At 34.5% G+C, this 20,167-nt stretch overlaps 1 protein-coding gene across 1 annotated transcript in view; it reads left to right on the forward strand.

The window, feature by feature from the left end:
• The first annotated feature begins 403 nt into the window (after nt 1-403).
• The window catches only part of ANXA10 (annexin A10), a 116,914-nt gene continuing 97,150 nt past the window's right edge, over nt 404-20,167 (forward strand). The window contains exon 1 of the mRNA XM_045997667.1: nt 404-587. Coding sequence (XP_045853623.1) covers nt 570-587 — 18 coding nt within the window. The 5' untranslated portion in view covers nt 404-569. The remainder of the gene's footprint in view (nt 588-20,167) is intronic.

The following is a 20,167-nucleotide window of genomic DNA, read 5'->3' on the forward strand; positions in this document are numbered from 1 at the left end:
GATAGTGAATATATATATGGTTTATTGCTGGGTATTCATTTCTGACCTAGACACATTATTTTTTTTTATTTATAATCAGATAGTAGTTAAAAATACTACTGAATAGTATAGATGCACCAAGAACTTAGCAATTTGAAACATGAAGCTAGGGGCCAGAGTACCTGAAAGAGTATCTAAAAATGATAAAGCAGAAAATAAATCATTAATTTTGTGTTTAATCAACTTACCTTTCCATAAGCCCTTTTCTGAAGATAACACTTCTTTCATTGGTTGGCTAATATATGTTTCTTAAATCAACACAGGACCAGGGGTTCTATTTATTTTATGCAACAATTCTACCTGCACACCAATGACTCATAGCTCAGTGTAAATACTGTATCTTGAGACATGCTGTATCCAGAGTTGACCCTACTTCTTCTTTCCTGAGAAACTGAGGTGAACAGTAGACATAAAAATCTGACTGAACAGGGAACTTCAATTCTTTCTTGCTACATAGGAAAAAAGCCTATGCAATTGGTCACTTACTAAAACTCCTTTGTTCTACTCTGAAGTTAACCACCATCATCAAAATGTTCTGTGGAGACTATGTAAGTATAATGGCTATTTCTATAAAGCTTTTCCAGTCTTTAGAGATTTGGACCTTATTTATAAAATTTCATGTGTGGTGCTTGACATTTTCATCAGGAAATATTAATGTTTTAATTTATTTTCATTAAATTTTTAATTAATAGATGTTCAATACAACTATTAAACAGTTATATTGTTAAATCTAAACCTATGTTAATTTTATTATTCCATAAAGGCAATTTAGACTGCCTTTACTTTCATGAGTAATCTGACTTAATTTTCACTAAAGTTATAAGATTTTTCCCCATATGTGTTTCTATCAAAACTAAAAATAAGGGCACCTGGGTGGCTTAGTCAGCTGGGCATCTGCCTTCAGCTCAGATTGTGACCCCAGAGTCCCTGGATTGAACCCATATTGGGCCCCCTGCTCAGCCAGAAGCCTGCTTCTCCCTCCCCCTCTGCCTGCCGCTATGCCTCTTTGTGGGTCTCTCCCGTCAGATAAATAAAATCTTAAAAAAAAAAAAAAAAAAAAGAGAGAGAGAGAGAGAGACAGACTAAAAATAAATGTGATTGTTAATTTTTATTTTAAATCTATGATCTTTCAGAAAAGAGTTTATTTTTGAATGATTATCTGTTGAATTTAAACAGTGTATAACTCAGTTTAGTATTTTGTTTTCTTATTTGAATCATTTCAATCCAACTACTCTAATAGTCCTCTAACTTTTGAAGAGCTAACATAGACACTGAGCTATCTAAATATACATTTTAAAAAAGATATTCATTACATATGGTCTTGGAAATTATATGTAATTGTGTTCTGTGTTGAGGACAATTTTTTGAATCTATATAATAAAAAATGCTTTCAGGAAGCTTTTTATTTTTACTGCAACTTTTTTAAATAAAAAAGTCACAACATAATTATTTGGTTAAACTTTGGCACACAAATAATATTATCTACTCATTTAAAAAAGTATTAATTTCCAAGAAAATTTTATTTATTTTGTTTTTCAAATCAAATAATGAATAAGGATCAAAAAAGGGGCCAATTTCTGTCATTGTTGCCTTAAGAAGCCTTAAGAAGCTTAATTTTATCTTGAGATTCTAGGATTCATAAGCAGTTGAAATTTATCATTACTATTTTGTTAATCATGCAGCAGTTACATTTCACTACAGAGAAATGAATCATGAAGTAATTCAGACCAGCATGGTAAAATGATTTAATTCATAAAAAGCTACTGTTTTCTCCCTTTTTGTTCATTCAAGTGTAGTCATTTGGAAATATCATATCTTGTATACTGTGTATGCCAATTTATCAAATATTCAAAAATATTTAAGTTATATTTCAGGTAATATTAAAAGTTATGATGATGACAAGATTTTATTTTTAAAGATTTATTTATTTGACAGATAGAGACCACAAGTAGGCAGAGAGGCAGGCAGAGAGAGGAAGAAGCAGGCTCCCCGTTAAGCAGAGAGCCCGATGCGGGGCTCGATTCCAGCTCTGGGATCATGACCAGAGCCGAAGGCAGAGGCTTTAAACCGCTGAGCCACCCAGGCGCCTCTGATGACAAGATTTTTAAAAAGTGAAAGATTGGCTATCATTCTGGAGCTGATAAAGAATATCAGATACTAAAGAGTTGGATTTGAGCATGCTTAAATATGCATTTTAAGTATTTTTTATCATTTAAGAGATAAATGTTGGGTTTTATGTATTATCTCAGCACATTTTGATGATAAAATAGATTTACATAATCAAAGTCATATTTATATATATATATATATTTGACAAAGAGAGAGATCACAAGTAGACAGAGAGGCAGGCAGAGAGAGAGAGAGGGAAGCAGGCTCGCCGCCGAGCAGAGAGCCCGATGTGGGACTCGATCCCAGGACCCTGAGATCATGACCTGAGCCGAAGGCAGCGGCTTAACCCACTGAGCCACCCAGGCGCCCCTCAAAGTCATATTTTAAGGTAATTATTTATTACTTTGAAATATATGATCTAAGTGATTAGAATTTGGAATTAAAGGAGCACCTGGGTAGCTCAGTGAGTTAAAGCCTCTGCCTTCGGCTAGGGTCATGATCCCAGAGTCCTGGGATCAAGCCCCACATCGGGCTCTCCCCTCAGTGGGGAGCCTGCTTCCTCCTCTCTCTCTCTGCCTGCCTCTCTGCCTACTTGTGATCTCTGTCTGTCAAATAAATAAATAAAATCTTTAAAAAAAAAGAATTTGGTATTAAAAAGACCAACAGTCAAGGTTAAATTAATCTGTTTAATCTCCATTTTGAGTCTGGTGTTCTCAAGCAAAAGATAAGCTCTTCCATAGGCAATAAAACAGAAATTTCCATATTATGGTGTGGATGATTATTGACTGGATTGCTGCTTAAAAATATACTTGTAGGTCCTCCACTGAGCAGTTTCTATTCAATATATGACATCTAAACTTATATGCTTGATAAAAATATGTGAGCATTTTTGAGAGCCATTGAGGTAATTCATTAGTAGCAATTAAAAATATAGAAAATTAAAAAAAAAAAAGGAAAGATGAATACCCAACTTTTGTAGCAACATGGACGGGACTAGAAGTGATTATGCTGAGTGAAATAAGTCAAGCAGAGTCAATTATCATATGGTTTCACTTATTTGTGGAGCATAACAAATGACATGGAGGACATTGGGAGATGGAGAGGAGAAGGAAGTTGAGGGAAATTGGAAGGGGAGGCAAACTATAAGAGACTATGGACTCTGAAAAACAACCTGAGGGTTTTGAAGGGGCGGGGGTGGGAGGTTGGGGGAACCAGGTGGTGGGTAATAGGGAGGGCACGTATTGCATGGAGCACTGGGTGTTGTGCAAAAACATTGAATACTGTTACGCTGAAAAAATAATAAATTAAAAAACTATATATAGAAAAATTTTTAAAGATTTTATTTATTTATTTGACAGAGAGATAGATCACAAGTAGGCAGAGAGGAAGGCAGAGAGATGGGGGAAGCAGGCTCCCCACTGAGCAGAGAGCCTGATGCAGGGCTCAATCCCAGGACCCTGGGATCATGACCTGAGCCAAAGGTAAAGGCTTAACCCACTGAGCCACCCAGGTGCCCCCAAAATATAGAAAATTTAAGTATAAGTCAAGCAAGAGGCAAGAGTCATAGAAAAGTAGCTGCATTTCTGTAAGAAATAATCATATGTAATCCTTTAAAATTATTTTCTATAATTATGGAGGTAGAGAACACCTAATTATTAAAGTAGTTTAAGTGGGGTAGTTACATTAAGAAGGTAAATTTACCTTCAATGCAATAAGTATATTTTACTTATGTGCTTGACCATAAGACTGTCTATTGAAAGCAAGATTTAATTAAATCATTATGACAAAACAAACATGTTTTATTAATTAGTCAGATATAAATCACCTTTCAGGAAGATGTTATTATAATATCCCTCCTACATTGAGGAAATTGCACTGTAGAATACTAGATAAATATAAATATGTATTTTATATAATACATAATCTATAAATTATTAAATTTGTGAGTATTATTAATAATATTTATAATTATTTAATTGTGCTTATATAACTCTTAGATATTAATAATAAATATATTTATTTAATTATTAAATATATAAATTATATTATATATATATTTGCCAAAGCCAGGATCCAAACCCAGTTATCACCATGTCCTTATAATATGAACTTTCATCTACTATAATATACTGCCTCATTCAAATATATTGGCCTGATTCTTCTAATGAAAATTGTTGGCTGTTTTTGTCCTGTTTTGTCATTAACTGATCCCCTTTTTATATAGTGGCATTTTATTTACTACAGATTGTTTTATTTGATTATACTCTTCTTCCTTTTTGACTCAAAGTAAACTTTAATCCTCTTCTTTTTCCAAACTTTTTGATAACTTTCCTATTTGTACCATATTTATTGATTGATAGTAAAATATTAATTGTTGGAGTTTTATAAGCAATATAACACTGATATCATAGTCCGTATCTGAATTAACAGTATGTATTATACCTAACGTAGATAAACAATTATTAAAATTATTTGAATCTCTACTATACATCAGGAGCTTTGTACACTTTGTCTAATTTAACTGTCACAGCAAATCTCTTCACAAAAGTATTATTTAACATGCTAAAGTTTTAACATTCTTTTTGGAAACACCAAATATTCTATTCAGTGGTTCTATAATATATTATTTTTAGTCTTCACAACCTTCAAGGAAAGTATTCCCGTTTTCCACATGAATATACTGAGGATTAGAGAAGGTCAATACTTTCCTCCAAGTGAAGTGGTCATGCAGGAGGATCCTGTCTAACTGCAAAACCATTTCGAATACACAAAAAAAGTAAAAATGCCTAAGTTCAATTATCCTACATAATTACTGACTTCATGTTACAAAGCAAAATGTAGGTCCTTTGGGAACCCAATTAAGAGGCAGAAATTTAGCAGCAGTAACTTTACAAAGATGCTTTTATTCATAAATGCATCCCTAGAATGGCTCCCCAAAGAGCGCCAAAGCCAAACAACAGCAATTTAGGTAATATCTAGTGTGTACAACATGATTGTCTGCATTTTAGCCCAACTAATATAGAGTAAATGCATTGGTACTTAGCAGTGAACTATATGTAATGAAGGAAGAGCCCTCAGTAAATCAGAAACAAATTCAGGGCATTCTATCCAAGAGTGACTGCAAGCTGAGAAGACCTCCATGGGAGCAGAAGCTGTTGATTATGCAAGATTATTTTTAAAGCAGGCTTTTCCTATTGAAGGGTATTCCTGAGAGAAGTATTTCCATCCAAGAAATCTGACTTTGATTATTTATCTGTAATATGACTTACTGAACAAATATGAATAAAAGGTTATTCATATTTTAGATTGCTTTCTACTATCACAAGACTACATTGTCTGAACTTTACACACTTTGATTCAACAAAAGTTATGAATCATGCTGGTTATGCTTCAACTTTTACTGAAGCCTCTGTTGAATTGGACTGGAAACATTAAATGTAGTATTTTTTCCTTGAAGAGATATATGAGCATGCTGTTAATTTTTTTTTTCTCAGTAAGCTTATCTGTTGATATTATTTATTTTTTTTCAGCGTAACAGTATTCATTCTTTTTGCACAACACCCAGTGCTCCATGCAAAACGTGCCCTCCCCATCACCCACCACCTGTTCCCCCAACCTCCCACCCCTGACCCTTCAAAACCCTCAGGTTGTTTTTCAGAGTCCATAGTCTCTTATGGTTCGCCTCCCCTCCCCAATGTCCATAGCCCGCTCCCCCTCTCCCAATCCCACCTCCCCCCAGCAACCCCCAGTTTGTTTTGTGAGATTAAGAGTCATTTATGGTTTGTCTCCCTCCCAATCCCATCTTGCTGTTAATTTTTTAAGCTCTCTTATAATAGCCATAATGGCTTTTAAAGGTAAAGGCTGAGCAAATAGAACTGCAGAATAGAAATGAAACATAAGGCCAGAACCAGCTTTATAATCCACAGGATCCATACGACAGAACAATTTACTTCATCTTTCTGCATCTCAGTTTTCCTATCTGTGAAATGGATGTGATAATGCACCTATGTTATAAGAACCTCTTAAGAATTAAGTGGCAAATAAAACACTAAGAAGACTTGGAACATAAACACTACTCCAAAAAAGTATGCTAGATGAGTGTTTATCTAGTAGCAGTTCCCATGCTTTAACCCTACTCTAAGTCAAAAGCCCTAGCCTTCAGCAACCCAAGGTACTATTTCTAGAGATGAAGTTAAGTTTGTTGCCAAGTTTGTTTTCATATATACACACACACACATATGTGCTCAATCATTCACATACATATATACACACATACAAGCACACATATATGTATGTAACTATTCATAAAATTTATTAATGTTTGAATAACATCAGAAGTTTCAGGAATGGAAATAGAATTTCTTAAACTCAGCATAATCTTTATTTGTAAATAGCTTCTCCCATGCTAAAATTTTCATAATCCCACTTCCTCCCTCACCAATTACTACCACAATCTCCTTTTTATGGCAAAATTGCTCAGAAGTGCATTACATTCATTATATACCATTCCTCTCTTCCAATACTCTGAATCTATTTTAACTCAGTTTTCACCCAAATCCACCTCACTTAAAATGTCCTATGAACATAAACGGTGACCTCCATGTGCCTGAATCCCTTGCCCTGGTCTCATTCTTCATCTTATATGTGAGTGTTTCCTGACTCAGTCTCCTTTGCCAAGAATGTTCCAGGCTTCAATTCTTGAAACTTTCCTCTTTCCTATTCATAGCCACTGCTTTTGTTATTTTATCCAATATAATGTTAAATGCAATGTATACACAGTCTTCCTTGCAGTTGTATCTCAACCCAGCATCTGTGCTTCAATCTCAGAGTCATATAACCAGGTGTCTACTCAGTGAGTGAAACTACATTATCTTAACAGCTCGGGCCAAAATAAATAAATACATTAAAATTTTGTTTAAAAATGAAGTTATCTCTGACTCCTCTCTCATACCTTAAAAACAGTTCATTTATCAAAATCTTTTGGCTCTACATTCACAATGTATTCATTATCTGACCACCTCTCACCAGGTCCACTACAACTACCCTGGTCCAAGCATTATTATCTCACTTATCAACTTTACGACATAGCTTCCTACCTGGTCTCCCTACTTCTGTCTCTGCACTCAATTCTAGGTACTAAGAATACAACAGTGAATATGATTGTTAAAACCTCCGCATTATTGAAATCTGTATTCCACTGCTGTATAGTAACTATCATTATTCTGGAATTAAACAGTCATGAAGTAGGAAGTAAAAACATTAAAGAGGAGATTGTGAGAAAGATTTTGGTCCAGGTTTACAAATTCTTAGAGCACTCATCATAATAGCAAGAATAACAATAATACTTAAATTTGTAGAATCATTTCCATTTTCAAAAGTGCTTACAGAATACAGAACATAGGGTCTGTGGAAGATATACCACCTTTTCCTCTACAGATCTGTTGACTTCACTTAAATTACGGAGTGTCCAGATGATTTAAAGTTACTCAGAAAATTATTTTGACATTATATTTCTACTATTAACACTAATACCATACATTCACTTAAATAAACATTAGATTAAACCCAAACCCTCTTCAAGTTTATTATAAGCTGTAAAAGCCACAACAGAAAAAAATGACTAACTATATTTTTATTTTTTCTAATTCATCAACCCATTTAACAAACAGCGCAGGAAAAAAGTCATCAGATTATCACAAATCACTTTTTAAAATTATTCTTTTGCTAAATCACAAGATTAAAGTCTTAAGAAATTATGTTTGAGCAATAAGACTCATAGTTATTTTAATGAGTCAATTATTTCCGGGACTAGGTGGAATGGAGAAAGCAAATAGAAAGACACTATTTAGAGGGCATTACTTACTGATTTTTCCTTTTGTATTACCACCTCCCAGACCAACACCCCAGACCTCTATCTACCATAGATTTCTTCTATCAGCAGAAACCCCTTCTAATCAGGAAAAGCCTAGCTTGGGTCATCAAAAAAAGAATGGACTGCACAATTTTTTAGAAAGTATTTCAGAGTTCATGCTATCAATCTCCCTGACTCAGTCTCTTTTGAATCGTTTCCAAAGATTCTTAAAATTCTGCTTATAGAAGTGCCTGTGTGGCTCAGTTACTTAAACATCTGCCTTGGCTTGGGTCATGATCTCGGGGTCCTGGGATCCAGTCCTGCATTGGGTTCCCTGCTCACTGGGGAGCCTGCTTCCTCCTCTCCCTCTGCTGCTCCACCTGCTTGTGCCTTCTCTGTCAAATAAATAATTAAAATCTTGGGGGGAAAAAAACTCTGCTTATAATTTGTGGACATGCTTTTCTCATTTAGGCATTTTAAAAAAATTGCCTCTTAAGACCCATTTTCTTCGCCAATATCCAATCTTATCACAATACATAATTATGAATGTATTCTTTCTACATTACCCTTATATTTAGGTCCTTAAGACATTCTGGAAATTATGCTAGAAGGAAGCAGAAAAAAAATGCTAACAGTATGATAAGTATTAAGTATGAAACATAAAAATAATTACAGGCTATTTGTACATAAGATGTGTTTCATGTATTATTATGGAATAATGGGAATCAATCTCACTCAGAGACTGCTTTGGATGGATTTTTCCTCTTTATTTTGAGGCAATTTATAATAAAGCAACAGGATGTCTTTTTTTTATTTTATTTTTTTTCAGTGTTCCAAAGTTCATTATTTATGTACCACACCCAGTGCTCCATGAAATACATGCCCTCCTTAATACCCACCACCAGGCTCACCCAACCCCGTAACCCCCTCCCCTCCAAAACCCCCAGTTTGTTTGAGTCCACAGTCTCTCATGGTTTGTCTCCCCCCTCCAATTTCTCCCCACTCACTTCTCCTTCCCATCTCCCAACGTCCTCCATGTTATTCCTTATGCTCCACAAGTAAGTGAAACCATATGATACTTAACTCTCTCTGCTTGATGTATTTCACTCAGCATAATCTCCTCTAGTCCCATCCGTGTTGATACAAAAGTTGGGTATTCATGCTTTCTGATGGAGGCATAATACTCCATTGTATATATGGACCATATCTTCTTTATCCATTTGTCCATTGAAGGGCATCTTGATTCTTTCCACAGTTTGGCGACTGTGGCCATTGCTGCCTTGAACATTGGGGTACATCTGGCCCTTCTTTTCACTACATCTGTATCTATGGGGTAAATACCCAGTAGTGCAATTTCAGGGTCATAGGTTAGCTCTATTTTTAAATTCTTAAGGAATCTCCACGCTGTTTACCAAAGTGGCTGCACCAACTTGCATACCCACCAAGAGTGGAAGAGGTTTCTCCTTTCTCCCCATCCTCTCCAACACCTGTTATTTACTGTCTTGTTGATTTTGGCCATTCTAACTGGTGTAAGGTGGTATCTCAATGTGGTTTTGATTTGAATCTCCCTGATGGCTAATGATGATGAACATTTTTTCATGTGTCAGTTAACCATTTGTATGTCCTCTTTGGAGAAGTGTCTGTTCATATCTTCTGCCCATTTTTTGACATGATTATGTGTTTTGTGCATGTTGAGTTTGAGGAGTTCTTTTTATAGATCTTGGATATCAGCCCTTTGTCTGTAGTGTCATTTGTGAATATCTTCTCCCATTCCGTGGGTTGCCTCTTTATTTTCTTTGACTGTTTCCTTTGCTGTACAGAAACTTTTTATTTTGATGAAGTCCCCAAAATTCATTTTTGCTTTTGTTTCCCTTGCCTTTGGAGACATGTCTTGAAAGAAGGTGCTGTGGCCAATGTCAAAGAGGCTACTGCCTATGTTCTCCTCTAGAAATTTGATAGATTCCTGCCTCACATTGAGGTCTTTTACCCATTTTGAGTTTATCTTTCTGTATGGTGTAAGAGAATGGTCAAATTTCATTCTTTTACACATAACTGTCCAATTTTCCCAGCACCATTTATTGAAGACACTCTTTTTTTCCACTGGTTATTTTTCCTGCTTTGTCAAAGATTATTTGACCATAGATTTGCAGGCCCATATCTGGACTCTCTACTCTGTTCCATTGGTCTATGTGTCTGTTTTTGTGCCAGTACCATGCTGTCTTGGTGATCACAGCTTTGTAGTAAAGCTTGAAATCAGGCAATGTGATGTTGTCAGCTTTTTCTTTTTCAACATTTCCTTAGCAATTTAGTCTTTTCTGGTTCCATAGAAATTTTAGGATTTTTTGTTCCAGCTCTTTGAAAAATGCTGGTGGAATTTTGATTGGGGTGGCATTGAAAGTATAGATGCTTCTAGGTAGTATAGACACTTTAACAATGTTTATTCTTTTGATCCATGAGCATGGAATGTTCCTCCATCTTTTTGTGTCTTCAATTTCTTTCATGAGTGTTCTGTAGTTCCTCGAGTACATATCCTTTACCTCTTTGGTTATGTTTATTCCCAGGTATCTTACGCTTCTTGGTTCTATAGTAAATGGAATCGATTCTCTAATTTCCCTTTCTATATTTTCATTGCTAGTGTGTAAGAAAGCAACTGATTTCTGTGCAATGATTTTTATCCTGTCACATTACTGAATTGCTGTATGAGTTCTAGTATTTTGGGGGTGGAGTCTTTTGGGTTTTCCATATAAAGTATCATGTCATCTGTGAAGAGAGAGTCTGACATCTTCTTTGCGAATTTGAATACCTTTTATTTCTTTTTATTGTCTGATTGCCATTGACTGATATGATTCAACATAGTGCTATGTTGAACAAAAGTGGTGAGAGTGGTCATCCCTGTCATGTTCCTGATCTCAGTGGGAAGGCTGTCAGTTTTTCCCCATTGAGAATGATATTCACTGTGGGGTTTTCATAGATAGATTTTATGAGTTTGAGGAATGCTCCCTCTACTCCTATACTTTGAAGAGTTTTAATCAGAAATGGATGCTGTATCTTGTCAAATACTTTTCTGCATCAATTGAGAGTACCATGTGGTTCTTCTCTCTTCCTTTATTGATTTGTTCTATCACATTGATGGATTTGTGAAAATTCAATCACCCTTGCATCCCAGGAATAAATCCCACCTAGTCATGGGTGGATAATCTTCTTAATGTACTGTTGGATCCTATTAGCTAGGATCTTGTTGAGAATCTTGGCATCCATATTCATCAAGGATATTGGTTTGAAATCTTCCTTTTTGGTGGGGTCTTTGCCTCATTTGGGGATCAGGGTAATGCTGGCTTCATAAAAAGTGTATGGAAGTTTTCCTTCTGTTTCTATTTTTTGAAACAGCTTCAGGAGAATAGGTATTATTTTTTTTCTTTGAATGTTTGGTAAAATTCTCCAGGGACTCTGTCACGTGCTAGGCTCTTGTCTTCTTGGGAGGTTTTGATCACTGCTTCAATCTCATTACTAGATACTGGTCTACTCAGGTTGTCAATTTCTTCCTGTTTCAGTCTTGGAAGTTTATAGGTTTCTAGGAATGCATCCATTTTGTCTAGGTTGCTTAACTTACTGGCATATAACTATTGATGATAATTTCTGTAGATTGTTTCTATTTCCTTGGTGTTAGTCATGATCTCTCCCTTTTCATTCATAATTTTATTAATTTGGGTCCTCTCTCTTTTCTTTTGGATTAGTTTGGCCAGTGGTTCATCGATCTTATTCAAAAAAACAGCTTCTAGTTTTATTGATGTGTTCTACTGTATCTCTAGTTTCTATCTCATTGATCTCTGCTCTAATCTTGATTATTTCCCTTCTTGTATGTGGGGTTGGCTTAATTTGTTATTGACTCTCCAGTTCTTTAAGGTGTAAGAGAACTGGTGTTCTGGATTTTTCAATTTTTTTAAAATTTTATTTATTTTATTTATTTACAGCATAACAGTGTTCATTGTTTTGGCATCACACCCAGTGCTCCATGCAGTACGTGCCCTCCCTATTACCCACCACCTGGTTCCTCAACCTCCCACCCGCCCCCCCCCCCGCCCCTTCAAAACCCTCTGGTTGTTTTTCAGAGTCCATAGTCTCCCATGGTTCATCTCCCCTTCCAGTGAGGCTTGGATGGCTATGTATTTTGCCCTTAGGACCACCTTTGCCATATCCCATAGGTTTTGGACCAAAGTGTCTTCATTCTTATTGGTTTCTATGAATTGTTTAAGTTCTACTTTGATTTCCTGATTGATCCAGACATTCTTAATCAGGGTGGTCTTTAGCTTCCAAGTGTTTGAATTCCTTCCAATTTTTTCCTGCAACAGGATGTCTTGATGTATTTTATCATCCTATTTCTTTTTTAAAAAAAGATTTTATGTATTTATTTGACACAGAGAGGGATCACAAGTGGGCAGAGAGGCAGGTTGTGGGGGGGCTGGGGAGCAGGCTCCTTGCACAGACAGCCTGATGCAGGGCTCGATCCCAGGACTGTGAGATCATGATCTGAGCTGAAGGCAGAGGCTTAACCCACTGAGCCACCCAGGCACCCTTGTCATCCTATTTCTTGATTGTAACATTTGTGTTATATTATTTTTAAATAAGGCAGAAGTGGAAGCATTGTAGAAATATTGTTTCAAGTTAAAATAAAAGACGCTCTAACCCCAATAGACACATTGTTCTAAGTAATGTGTATTAGTAATGGTTTAAAAAATATATGAACCATTATATTTTCTAGTTGGATGATTCTTGTGTTGATGTCATCACTACAACAGTAATCTTCTTGAATTATTATTCAATTCTTCAGAGATGTTGAATATATATATATACATTCTTCTAGGCTGTCATTTAGCTGTCAGTCTCAAAATGTCTGTGTTTTAAAGAATAAATAAGAAAACAGACAAATGTGCTGCAAGATCTAGACATTGGTACCTGGAGGTACATACACCCTCTGTGTACTTTTCATCACCTGTTTTACTGACTGCTGTATGTTTAATCATGTAGCTGGTATATAAAAAAGTAAATATTCATAGTGAGTACAGTAGTCCCTTCAAAGCAAAAAAAAGGTCATATTTATGAATGCTCAAGATAGGCAAATTATTGGCTTTGAAATGAGGATTTTTTGTGTGCAACCAAGTTCACAATTGAACCTATCACAACATAAAGTCCACCAGAAACTCTTCAAGATCTCACACCCCTCCAGTTCTTATTTTGATTCATCCCAGATATTGTGAATAGTAGGATGGTGGTAATTTTATAATTTAGGGGATGAAACATAATATTTGAGAGGGAGACTGATTCACCTGTTTCTTGGCTTTGTTGGCAGATAAGTTATATATAACCATATGATTATGAGAAGAGGTATTTTTTAATATTTATTTCCCTTTGCTAAATAAGTTAAATAACATTTTCTAAAACCATTTCCATCTCTGAAGCATTCAAATTAGTCCAAATTAGTATTATACATAAGAAAAAGACCATTTCACTAAATGGTAATGTAGGAACTAATTGTTACAGTAGGTATAACGTAGGCTAATGTGTTAAATGGTCTACTGTACTTTTTCCTGTCCCAGCTCTGGAATTAACCACTTCTCCAAGGAGCCCTGATTCTCTTAGTTGAATAATAATATTTAAAAACTGAGATATGAATGCTGGGTGTGTTCATTTCTACAGTGGAATCACTGTTTATAAGCTCTTTGTGATGACAGAGAAATGAAGTGTATAAAAATACCCATATTTCTGCACACATCTATATTTGTTTCTGTACATATGTATATGTTTAGTTCTACCTACCTACCCACCTATCTATTCATCTATCTACTACTTACCTTTCTTTCTTTCTCTCTCTCTCTCTCTATCTCTCTCTGGCTATTATCTATCTCCACACTGATAACTTCAATCTAACCCTGCACCAAAATTTTATCCTCTTCTATTATTTATAACTTCTCACACAGTAAAAATCATGACTATCATTATCTAAAACATGCTTATTTGTTCAACACTAGTATACACACAGTTTAAAACGTGCTAAGCCACAGCCCTGTGAGAAACAATTTTGCTGAAAACAGGACATTGTTTGGGTTCTTTTCATCTTTAGCTCTACAATATCCAGTTAAATGCTATTTACCAAAGTTAGGACATGTCCTTTCTCCCAAGCCGCTTTACTATGATTATAAGATTCATTTGTAATTTAGATTTGTTTGCTACAATCTTTATTCTTTGTTGGATTCCCTGTACATTATAGTTGATCTTGTTAAATTTACATTTATGAGTAACAGAATATTTTCTTTATGGTATACAGTTGTACAAGTATTGAGTCATGTATCCAGTACTACCTTTGCTTATAGAAGAACTTAATCATCCAAAAATCCCTCCTCAGTTCCCATTTATAGTCAGCTACATCCCCAAACCCTCAAATTGGGCCAAATATTCCTCTGTTTTCCATTCCTCTAGTTCTACCTTTTCTAGATAGTCATATAAATAGAATCAAAAACTATGGAATCTTACAAATATAGCTTCTCTCACTTAATAGAATGTATTAATACTTATCCAAATTTTGCTTGAGTCAGTAGTTCTATCTTTTTTATTGCTGAATAGCAGTCTGTTGTATGAATGTACCACAATTTGTTTATTCATTCAGTTTGAAGGACATCTGGGTTGTTTCCAATCTTTACCAATTTCAAAATAGGCTTCTATGAAAACTCGGGTTTTTTTGTGTGAAGATAAGTTTCTATTTCTTTTAGATAATTATCGAGGAGTGGGATTGCCAGGTTATATGGTAATAATATGTTTAACTTTGTAAGAATCTGCCAAACTGTTTCTCCAAAATGGCTGTACAATTTTGCATTCCAGTGACAACATATTGTAGTAGGATCTCATTGCAGTTTTACTTTGTATCTCTTCATGTATAATGATATTAGTAGTTTTTCATATGCTTATTTACCATAACTTCACTGAGAATATGTCTGCTTATAATGTTTATCTATTTTTTAATTCAGTTTTTATTCTTATTGTCCTTTATATATTTTGAATAAGAGGACTTCATGAGAAATGTGATTTATGATTATTTTCTCTAATTCTGTGACTTGTCTTCTCATTCTTTTAACAGTGTTTTTCACAGATTAAAAGTTTTCAATTTTGACAAAGCCCAATTTATTTCTACTTTACAAATTATACTTTTACTGTCATATCTAAAAATTATTTTACTAACCCAAAGTCATGCAGAATTTCTCCTATATTTTCTTCCAGATATTTTATACAATTACATTTCTATTTAGGGCTATGATCAATTTTGGGTTAATTTTTGTGTAAGGTGTGAGCTATAGTTCAAGCATAATTTTTTTTCATGTGAACATCCAGCTTTTATAATGCCATTTCTTGGAAAAACTATTATTTCTCCATGGAATTGCTCCACAACTTTGTCAAAAGCTATTTGTCTATGTATATGCAGCTCTATTGCCAGACTCCCTTTTCTATTCCATTGATCGATTTTTCTAGAGCACTGATCAGTAGCACATTATTATATCGTGGCTTCACAACAATTCTTAAAATCAGTTAGCATTATTCTACTATTTTTTTTTTCAAATCTGTTTCAGTTGTTCTAGGTTCTTTGCATTTCCATGGGTATTTTAGAATCAAATTGTTCAAATCTACATAAAATGCTGCTGGGATTGTGATTGGGATTCTGTTAAATCCACAGATCAACTTGGGAAGAATTGACATCTTTTATTTTTTCAGCTGTGAAAATGGTGTGTGTGTGTGTGTGTGTGTGTGTGTGTGTATAGTCTCCTTTAACTTTTGTCAAGACTGTTTTGTTTCTTCTCTTCCATTATACATGCCTTTTTAAAAAATATTTTGATTTTATGGGGTGCCTGGGTGACTCTGTCAGTTAAGCATCTCACTTAATTTGGGTTCAAGTCATGATCTCAGGGTCCTGAGATTTAGCCCATGATGGCCTCCCCACTCAGTGCAGTGTCTGCTTCCCCTCTTTCTCTATCTCTACCCCTCCTCCCACTCATGCATTCTCTCTCTCTCTCTCAAATAAATAAATTTTCAAAAAATATATTTTGATTCTGGTGTAGTTAACATACAGTGTTATATTAGTTTCAGGTGTACAATATGGTGATTTAACAATTCCATATATTACTCAGTGTTCATCAAGATAAATGTACACTTAATCCCTTTACCTATTTCACCAGTCTCTTCACCCACCATATCACTGGTAATCCTCATTTTGTCCTCTATAGTTAAGAGTCTATTTTTTCATTTCTCTCTCTTTTTTTTCCCTGTGTTCATTTATTTTGTTTCTAAAATTCCAAATATGAATGAAACCACATTGTATTTGTCTTTCTCTGACTGATTTATTTTGCTTAGCATTATATTCTCTAGATCCAACCATGTTGTTGCAAATAATAAAATTTCATTCTTTTTTATGGCTAAATGATATTCAAATACCACATCTCCTTTAACCATTCATCTATTGATGGACACTTGGTCTCTTTCCATAATTTGGCTATTGTAAACAATGCTGAAATAAATATAAGGGGTGCATATGTCCCTTTGAATTAGTGTTTTGTATTCTTTAGGGTAAATAACCAATATGCTGATTTCTGGATCATAGGGTAGTTCTAGTTTTAATTTTTTAAGGAACCTTCATACTCTCTTCCACAATGACTGCACCAGTTTGCCTCACCACCAACATTGCATGAGGGTTCCTTTTTCTCCACATCCTGACCAACACTTGTTTCTTGTGTTGCTGATTTTAGCAATTCTGACAGGTGTGATGTGATATCTCATACGGTTTTGATTTGTATTTTCCTTATGATGAGTGATGCTAAGTATCTTTTCATGTGTGTCTTGGTCATCTAGACATGTTCTTTGGAGAAGTGTCTGTTCATGTCTTCTGCCCACTTCTTTAACTGGGTTATTTGTTCTTCTGGTGTTGCCTTGTATATGGTCCTTATATATTTTAGATACTAACCTTTATTGGACACATCATTTGCAAATATCTCCTTCCATTCAGTACACTGTCTTTTAGTTTTGTTTGATCTTTCCTTTGCTATGAAGAAGCTCTCATTTCATTTTTGCTATGAAGAAGCTATTGATGTAGTCCCAATAATTTATTTTTGCTTTTGTTTCCCTTATCTCAGGAGACATATCTAAAAAGATACTATTACAGCTGATGTCAGAGAAATTACTGCCTCTGCTCTTGGAATTTTTTTGGTTTTAGGTCTCACATTTAGGTGTTTAAACCATTCTGAGTTTACTTTTGTGTATGGTTTCAGGAAGTGATCCAGTTTCGTTCTTTTGCATGTAGCTGTCTAGTTTTCCCAACACCATTTGTTAAAGAGACTTTTTCTTGTTGCATAGTCATTTTCCTTTGTGAAAGAATAATTGATTATAAAATCATGGTTTATGCCTTGGCTTTCAATTCTGTTCTGTTGATCTATTCTATTTTTGTGCCAGTACCATGCTGTTTTGATTACTAAAGCTTTGCAATATAACTAAAAATCTGAAATTGTGATACCTCCAACTTCGTTTTTCTTTCTTAAGATCATTTTGGCTATTTGGGGTCTTTTTTGGTTCCATACAAATTTTAGGATTGTTTGTTCTATTTCTGTGAAATATCCTGTTGGTATTTTGATAAAGATTGCATTACACACATATATTGCTTTGGGTAGTACAGAGCTTTTAATATTTGTTCCTCTAATCAATGAACATGGAATATCTTTCCATTTGTTCATGTTGTCTTCAATTTCTTTCATCAATGTTTTATAGTTTTCACAGCTAACATCATAATCGATGTTAAAAACAGAGAACTTTTCCCCTATGGTCAGGAATAAGACAAAGATGTCTACTCTCACCACTTTTATTCAACATAGTACTGGAAATCCTAGTAGGATTTCCTACTAGGAAAGAAGGCATCCAAATTGGTAAAGAAGAAGTAAAATTTTTACTATTTGCAAATGACGTGATAATTTATGTATAGAAAAGTCTAAAGACTCTACTAAAAAACTACTAGGACTAATAAATGAATTCAGCAAGTTTGCAGAATGCAAAAATCAATGTACAGAAATCCAATGCATTTCTCTATGCTAATAATGAAGCCACAGAAAGAGAAATTAAAATAATAATTTAAAAAATAATAATACCTAGGAATAAATTCAACAAAATAGGTAAAATACCTGTACAATATATATGGCCTTTTTTTTAAATTTTCTTACTGCACTATGATTTCCTGTAGGATGTTGAAGAAGTGATGAGAAAAGGCATCCTTGCTTTGTTTCCAATATGGGCAGGGCAGTGATGGGGGCAAGTGGGTAGAGTACCTTCATATTTCACCATTAAGTATAAGCTAGTTTGCAAAGGTTTTGTAGCTCTCTTTAATCAGATTAAATAAATTGTCTTCTAAAAAATAATAACAAAAAAGTCAAGCAGAGAGAGTCAAGTATCATATGGTCTCACTTATTTGTGGAGCATAACAAAGAACACGGTGGACATGGGGAGATGGAGAGGAGAGGGAGTTGAAGGAAACTGGAAGGGGAGATGAACCATGAGAGACTATGGACTCTGAAAAACAACCAGAGGGTTTTGAAGGGGCAGGGGGTGTGGGGTGGGAGGTTGAGGAACCAGGTGGTGGGTAATAGGAAGGGCATGTACTGCATGGAGCACTGGGTGTGGTGCAAAAACAATGAACACTGTTACGCTGAAAATAAACACACACAAAATAATAATAATAACAAAATAAATAAAAAAATAAATTTAAAAAATAAATTAGTTTCTCTTTCAAGTCTGCTGAGATTTTTTTAAACATGAATGAATGCTATCCTTGAGTTTTTATAGCATATTTTGATGATCATATGAGTTTTCTTCTTAGTTAATTAATATGATGAAATAAATTGATTAGTTTTTTAATGTAAAATCAGCTTTGCATACTTGGAATAAACCTCACTTAGTCATGCTACATTATTCTTTTTATATATTTTTGTGTTGGATTTTCTTATATGAGGTTGTGTGTTTTTGCCTCTTTGTCCATAAAGATTACTGTTTATGAGTTTTCTTTCTTGTAATGTTGGTTTTGTTTTGGTATAAGTGTTATATATGGTGGTATATGTTATGGCTCCATAAAATGAGTAAGAAAGTATTATCTTCTATCTTCTATAAAAGATTTGGTAACTCTGGTTATTATTTATTCTTTGAATGGATTTGGTAGACATCTCCAGTGAAACTGTGTCCCTGAAGTTCTCTTTGTTGTTTAACTATGAATTCAGTGCCCTCAACAGATATTAGGCATATCATGTTATTTGTTTTTCTTGAGTGAGTTTTGATAGTTTTTTTTCTTCTAAGGAATTCAAATTGTCTTATTTGTGGACAAAGAATTTTTCATAGAATTCCTTTTGGTAATGATTTCCTCAGCTATTTCCATATTTACGTTCTGTATCTTCTAATTTTCTTTGTTGGTCTAACTAGAGTTTCATCAATTTTATTGTTGTTCAAAGAATAAGCTTATGATTTCATGTATGTTCTTTGTTTTTCTTGTGTTATTTATTTTTATTCTTGTCTTTCTAACTTCCAACTTCCTGCTTGCTTTGAGCATAATTTTCTATTATTTTTCTAATTTCTTATGGTAAAAGCTCAAATTTTTTATTCGAAAACTTTCTTTTAACATATGCATTTATGCTATAAATTTAAATACTGTAGACACCAAACTTGTATGAAGAATGTAGATGGTTGACTTTGTTTCTCTCATCTGTTTTTGATCACAAAAAGTCCATATAGTCTTGAAAGCTGCTAGAATCTGTGATCAACTTCTTAATGTTGCACAGTATTAACAATTTTAGATCAATAATATTTTAAAGCATTTATTATGAATTTATAAATTTCTAAGATACATAAGAAATGGGAAAATATTATAAATATATGTGGTTATCTAAAAGACTGCAAGTTCTTTTTTTATTTTTTTTAATATATTTTTTATTTATTTGACAGAGAGAAATCACAACTAGGCAGAGAGGCAGACAGAGAGAGAGGGAAGCAGGCTCCCTGCAGAGCAGAGAGGCCGATGTGGGGCTCCATCCCAGGACACTGGGATCATGACCTGAGCCGAAGGCAGAGGATTTAATCCACTGAGCCACCTAGGCACCCCAA

Source organism: Meles meles, chromosome 2 (assembly GCF_922984935.1).
Source record: "Meles meles chromosome 2, mMelMel3.1 paternal haplotype, whole genome shotgun sequence".
Classification (NCBI taxonomy): domain Eukaryota; kingdom Metazoa; phylum Chordata; class Mammalia; order Carnivora; family Mustelidae; genus Meles; species Meles meles.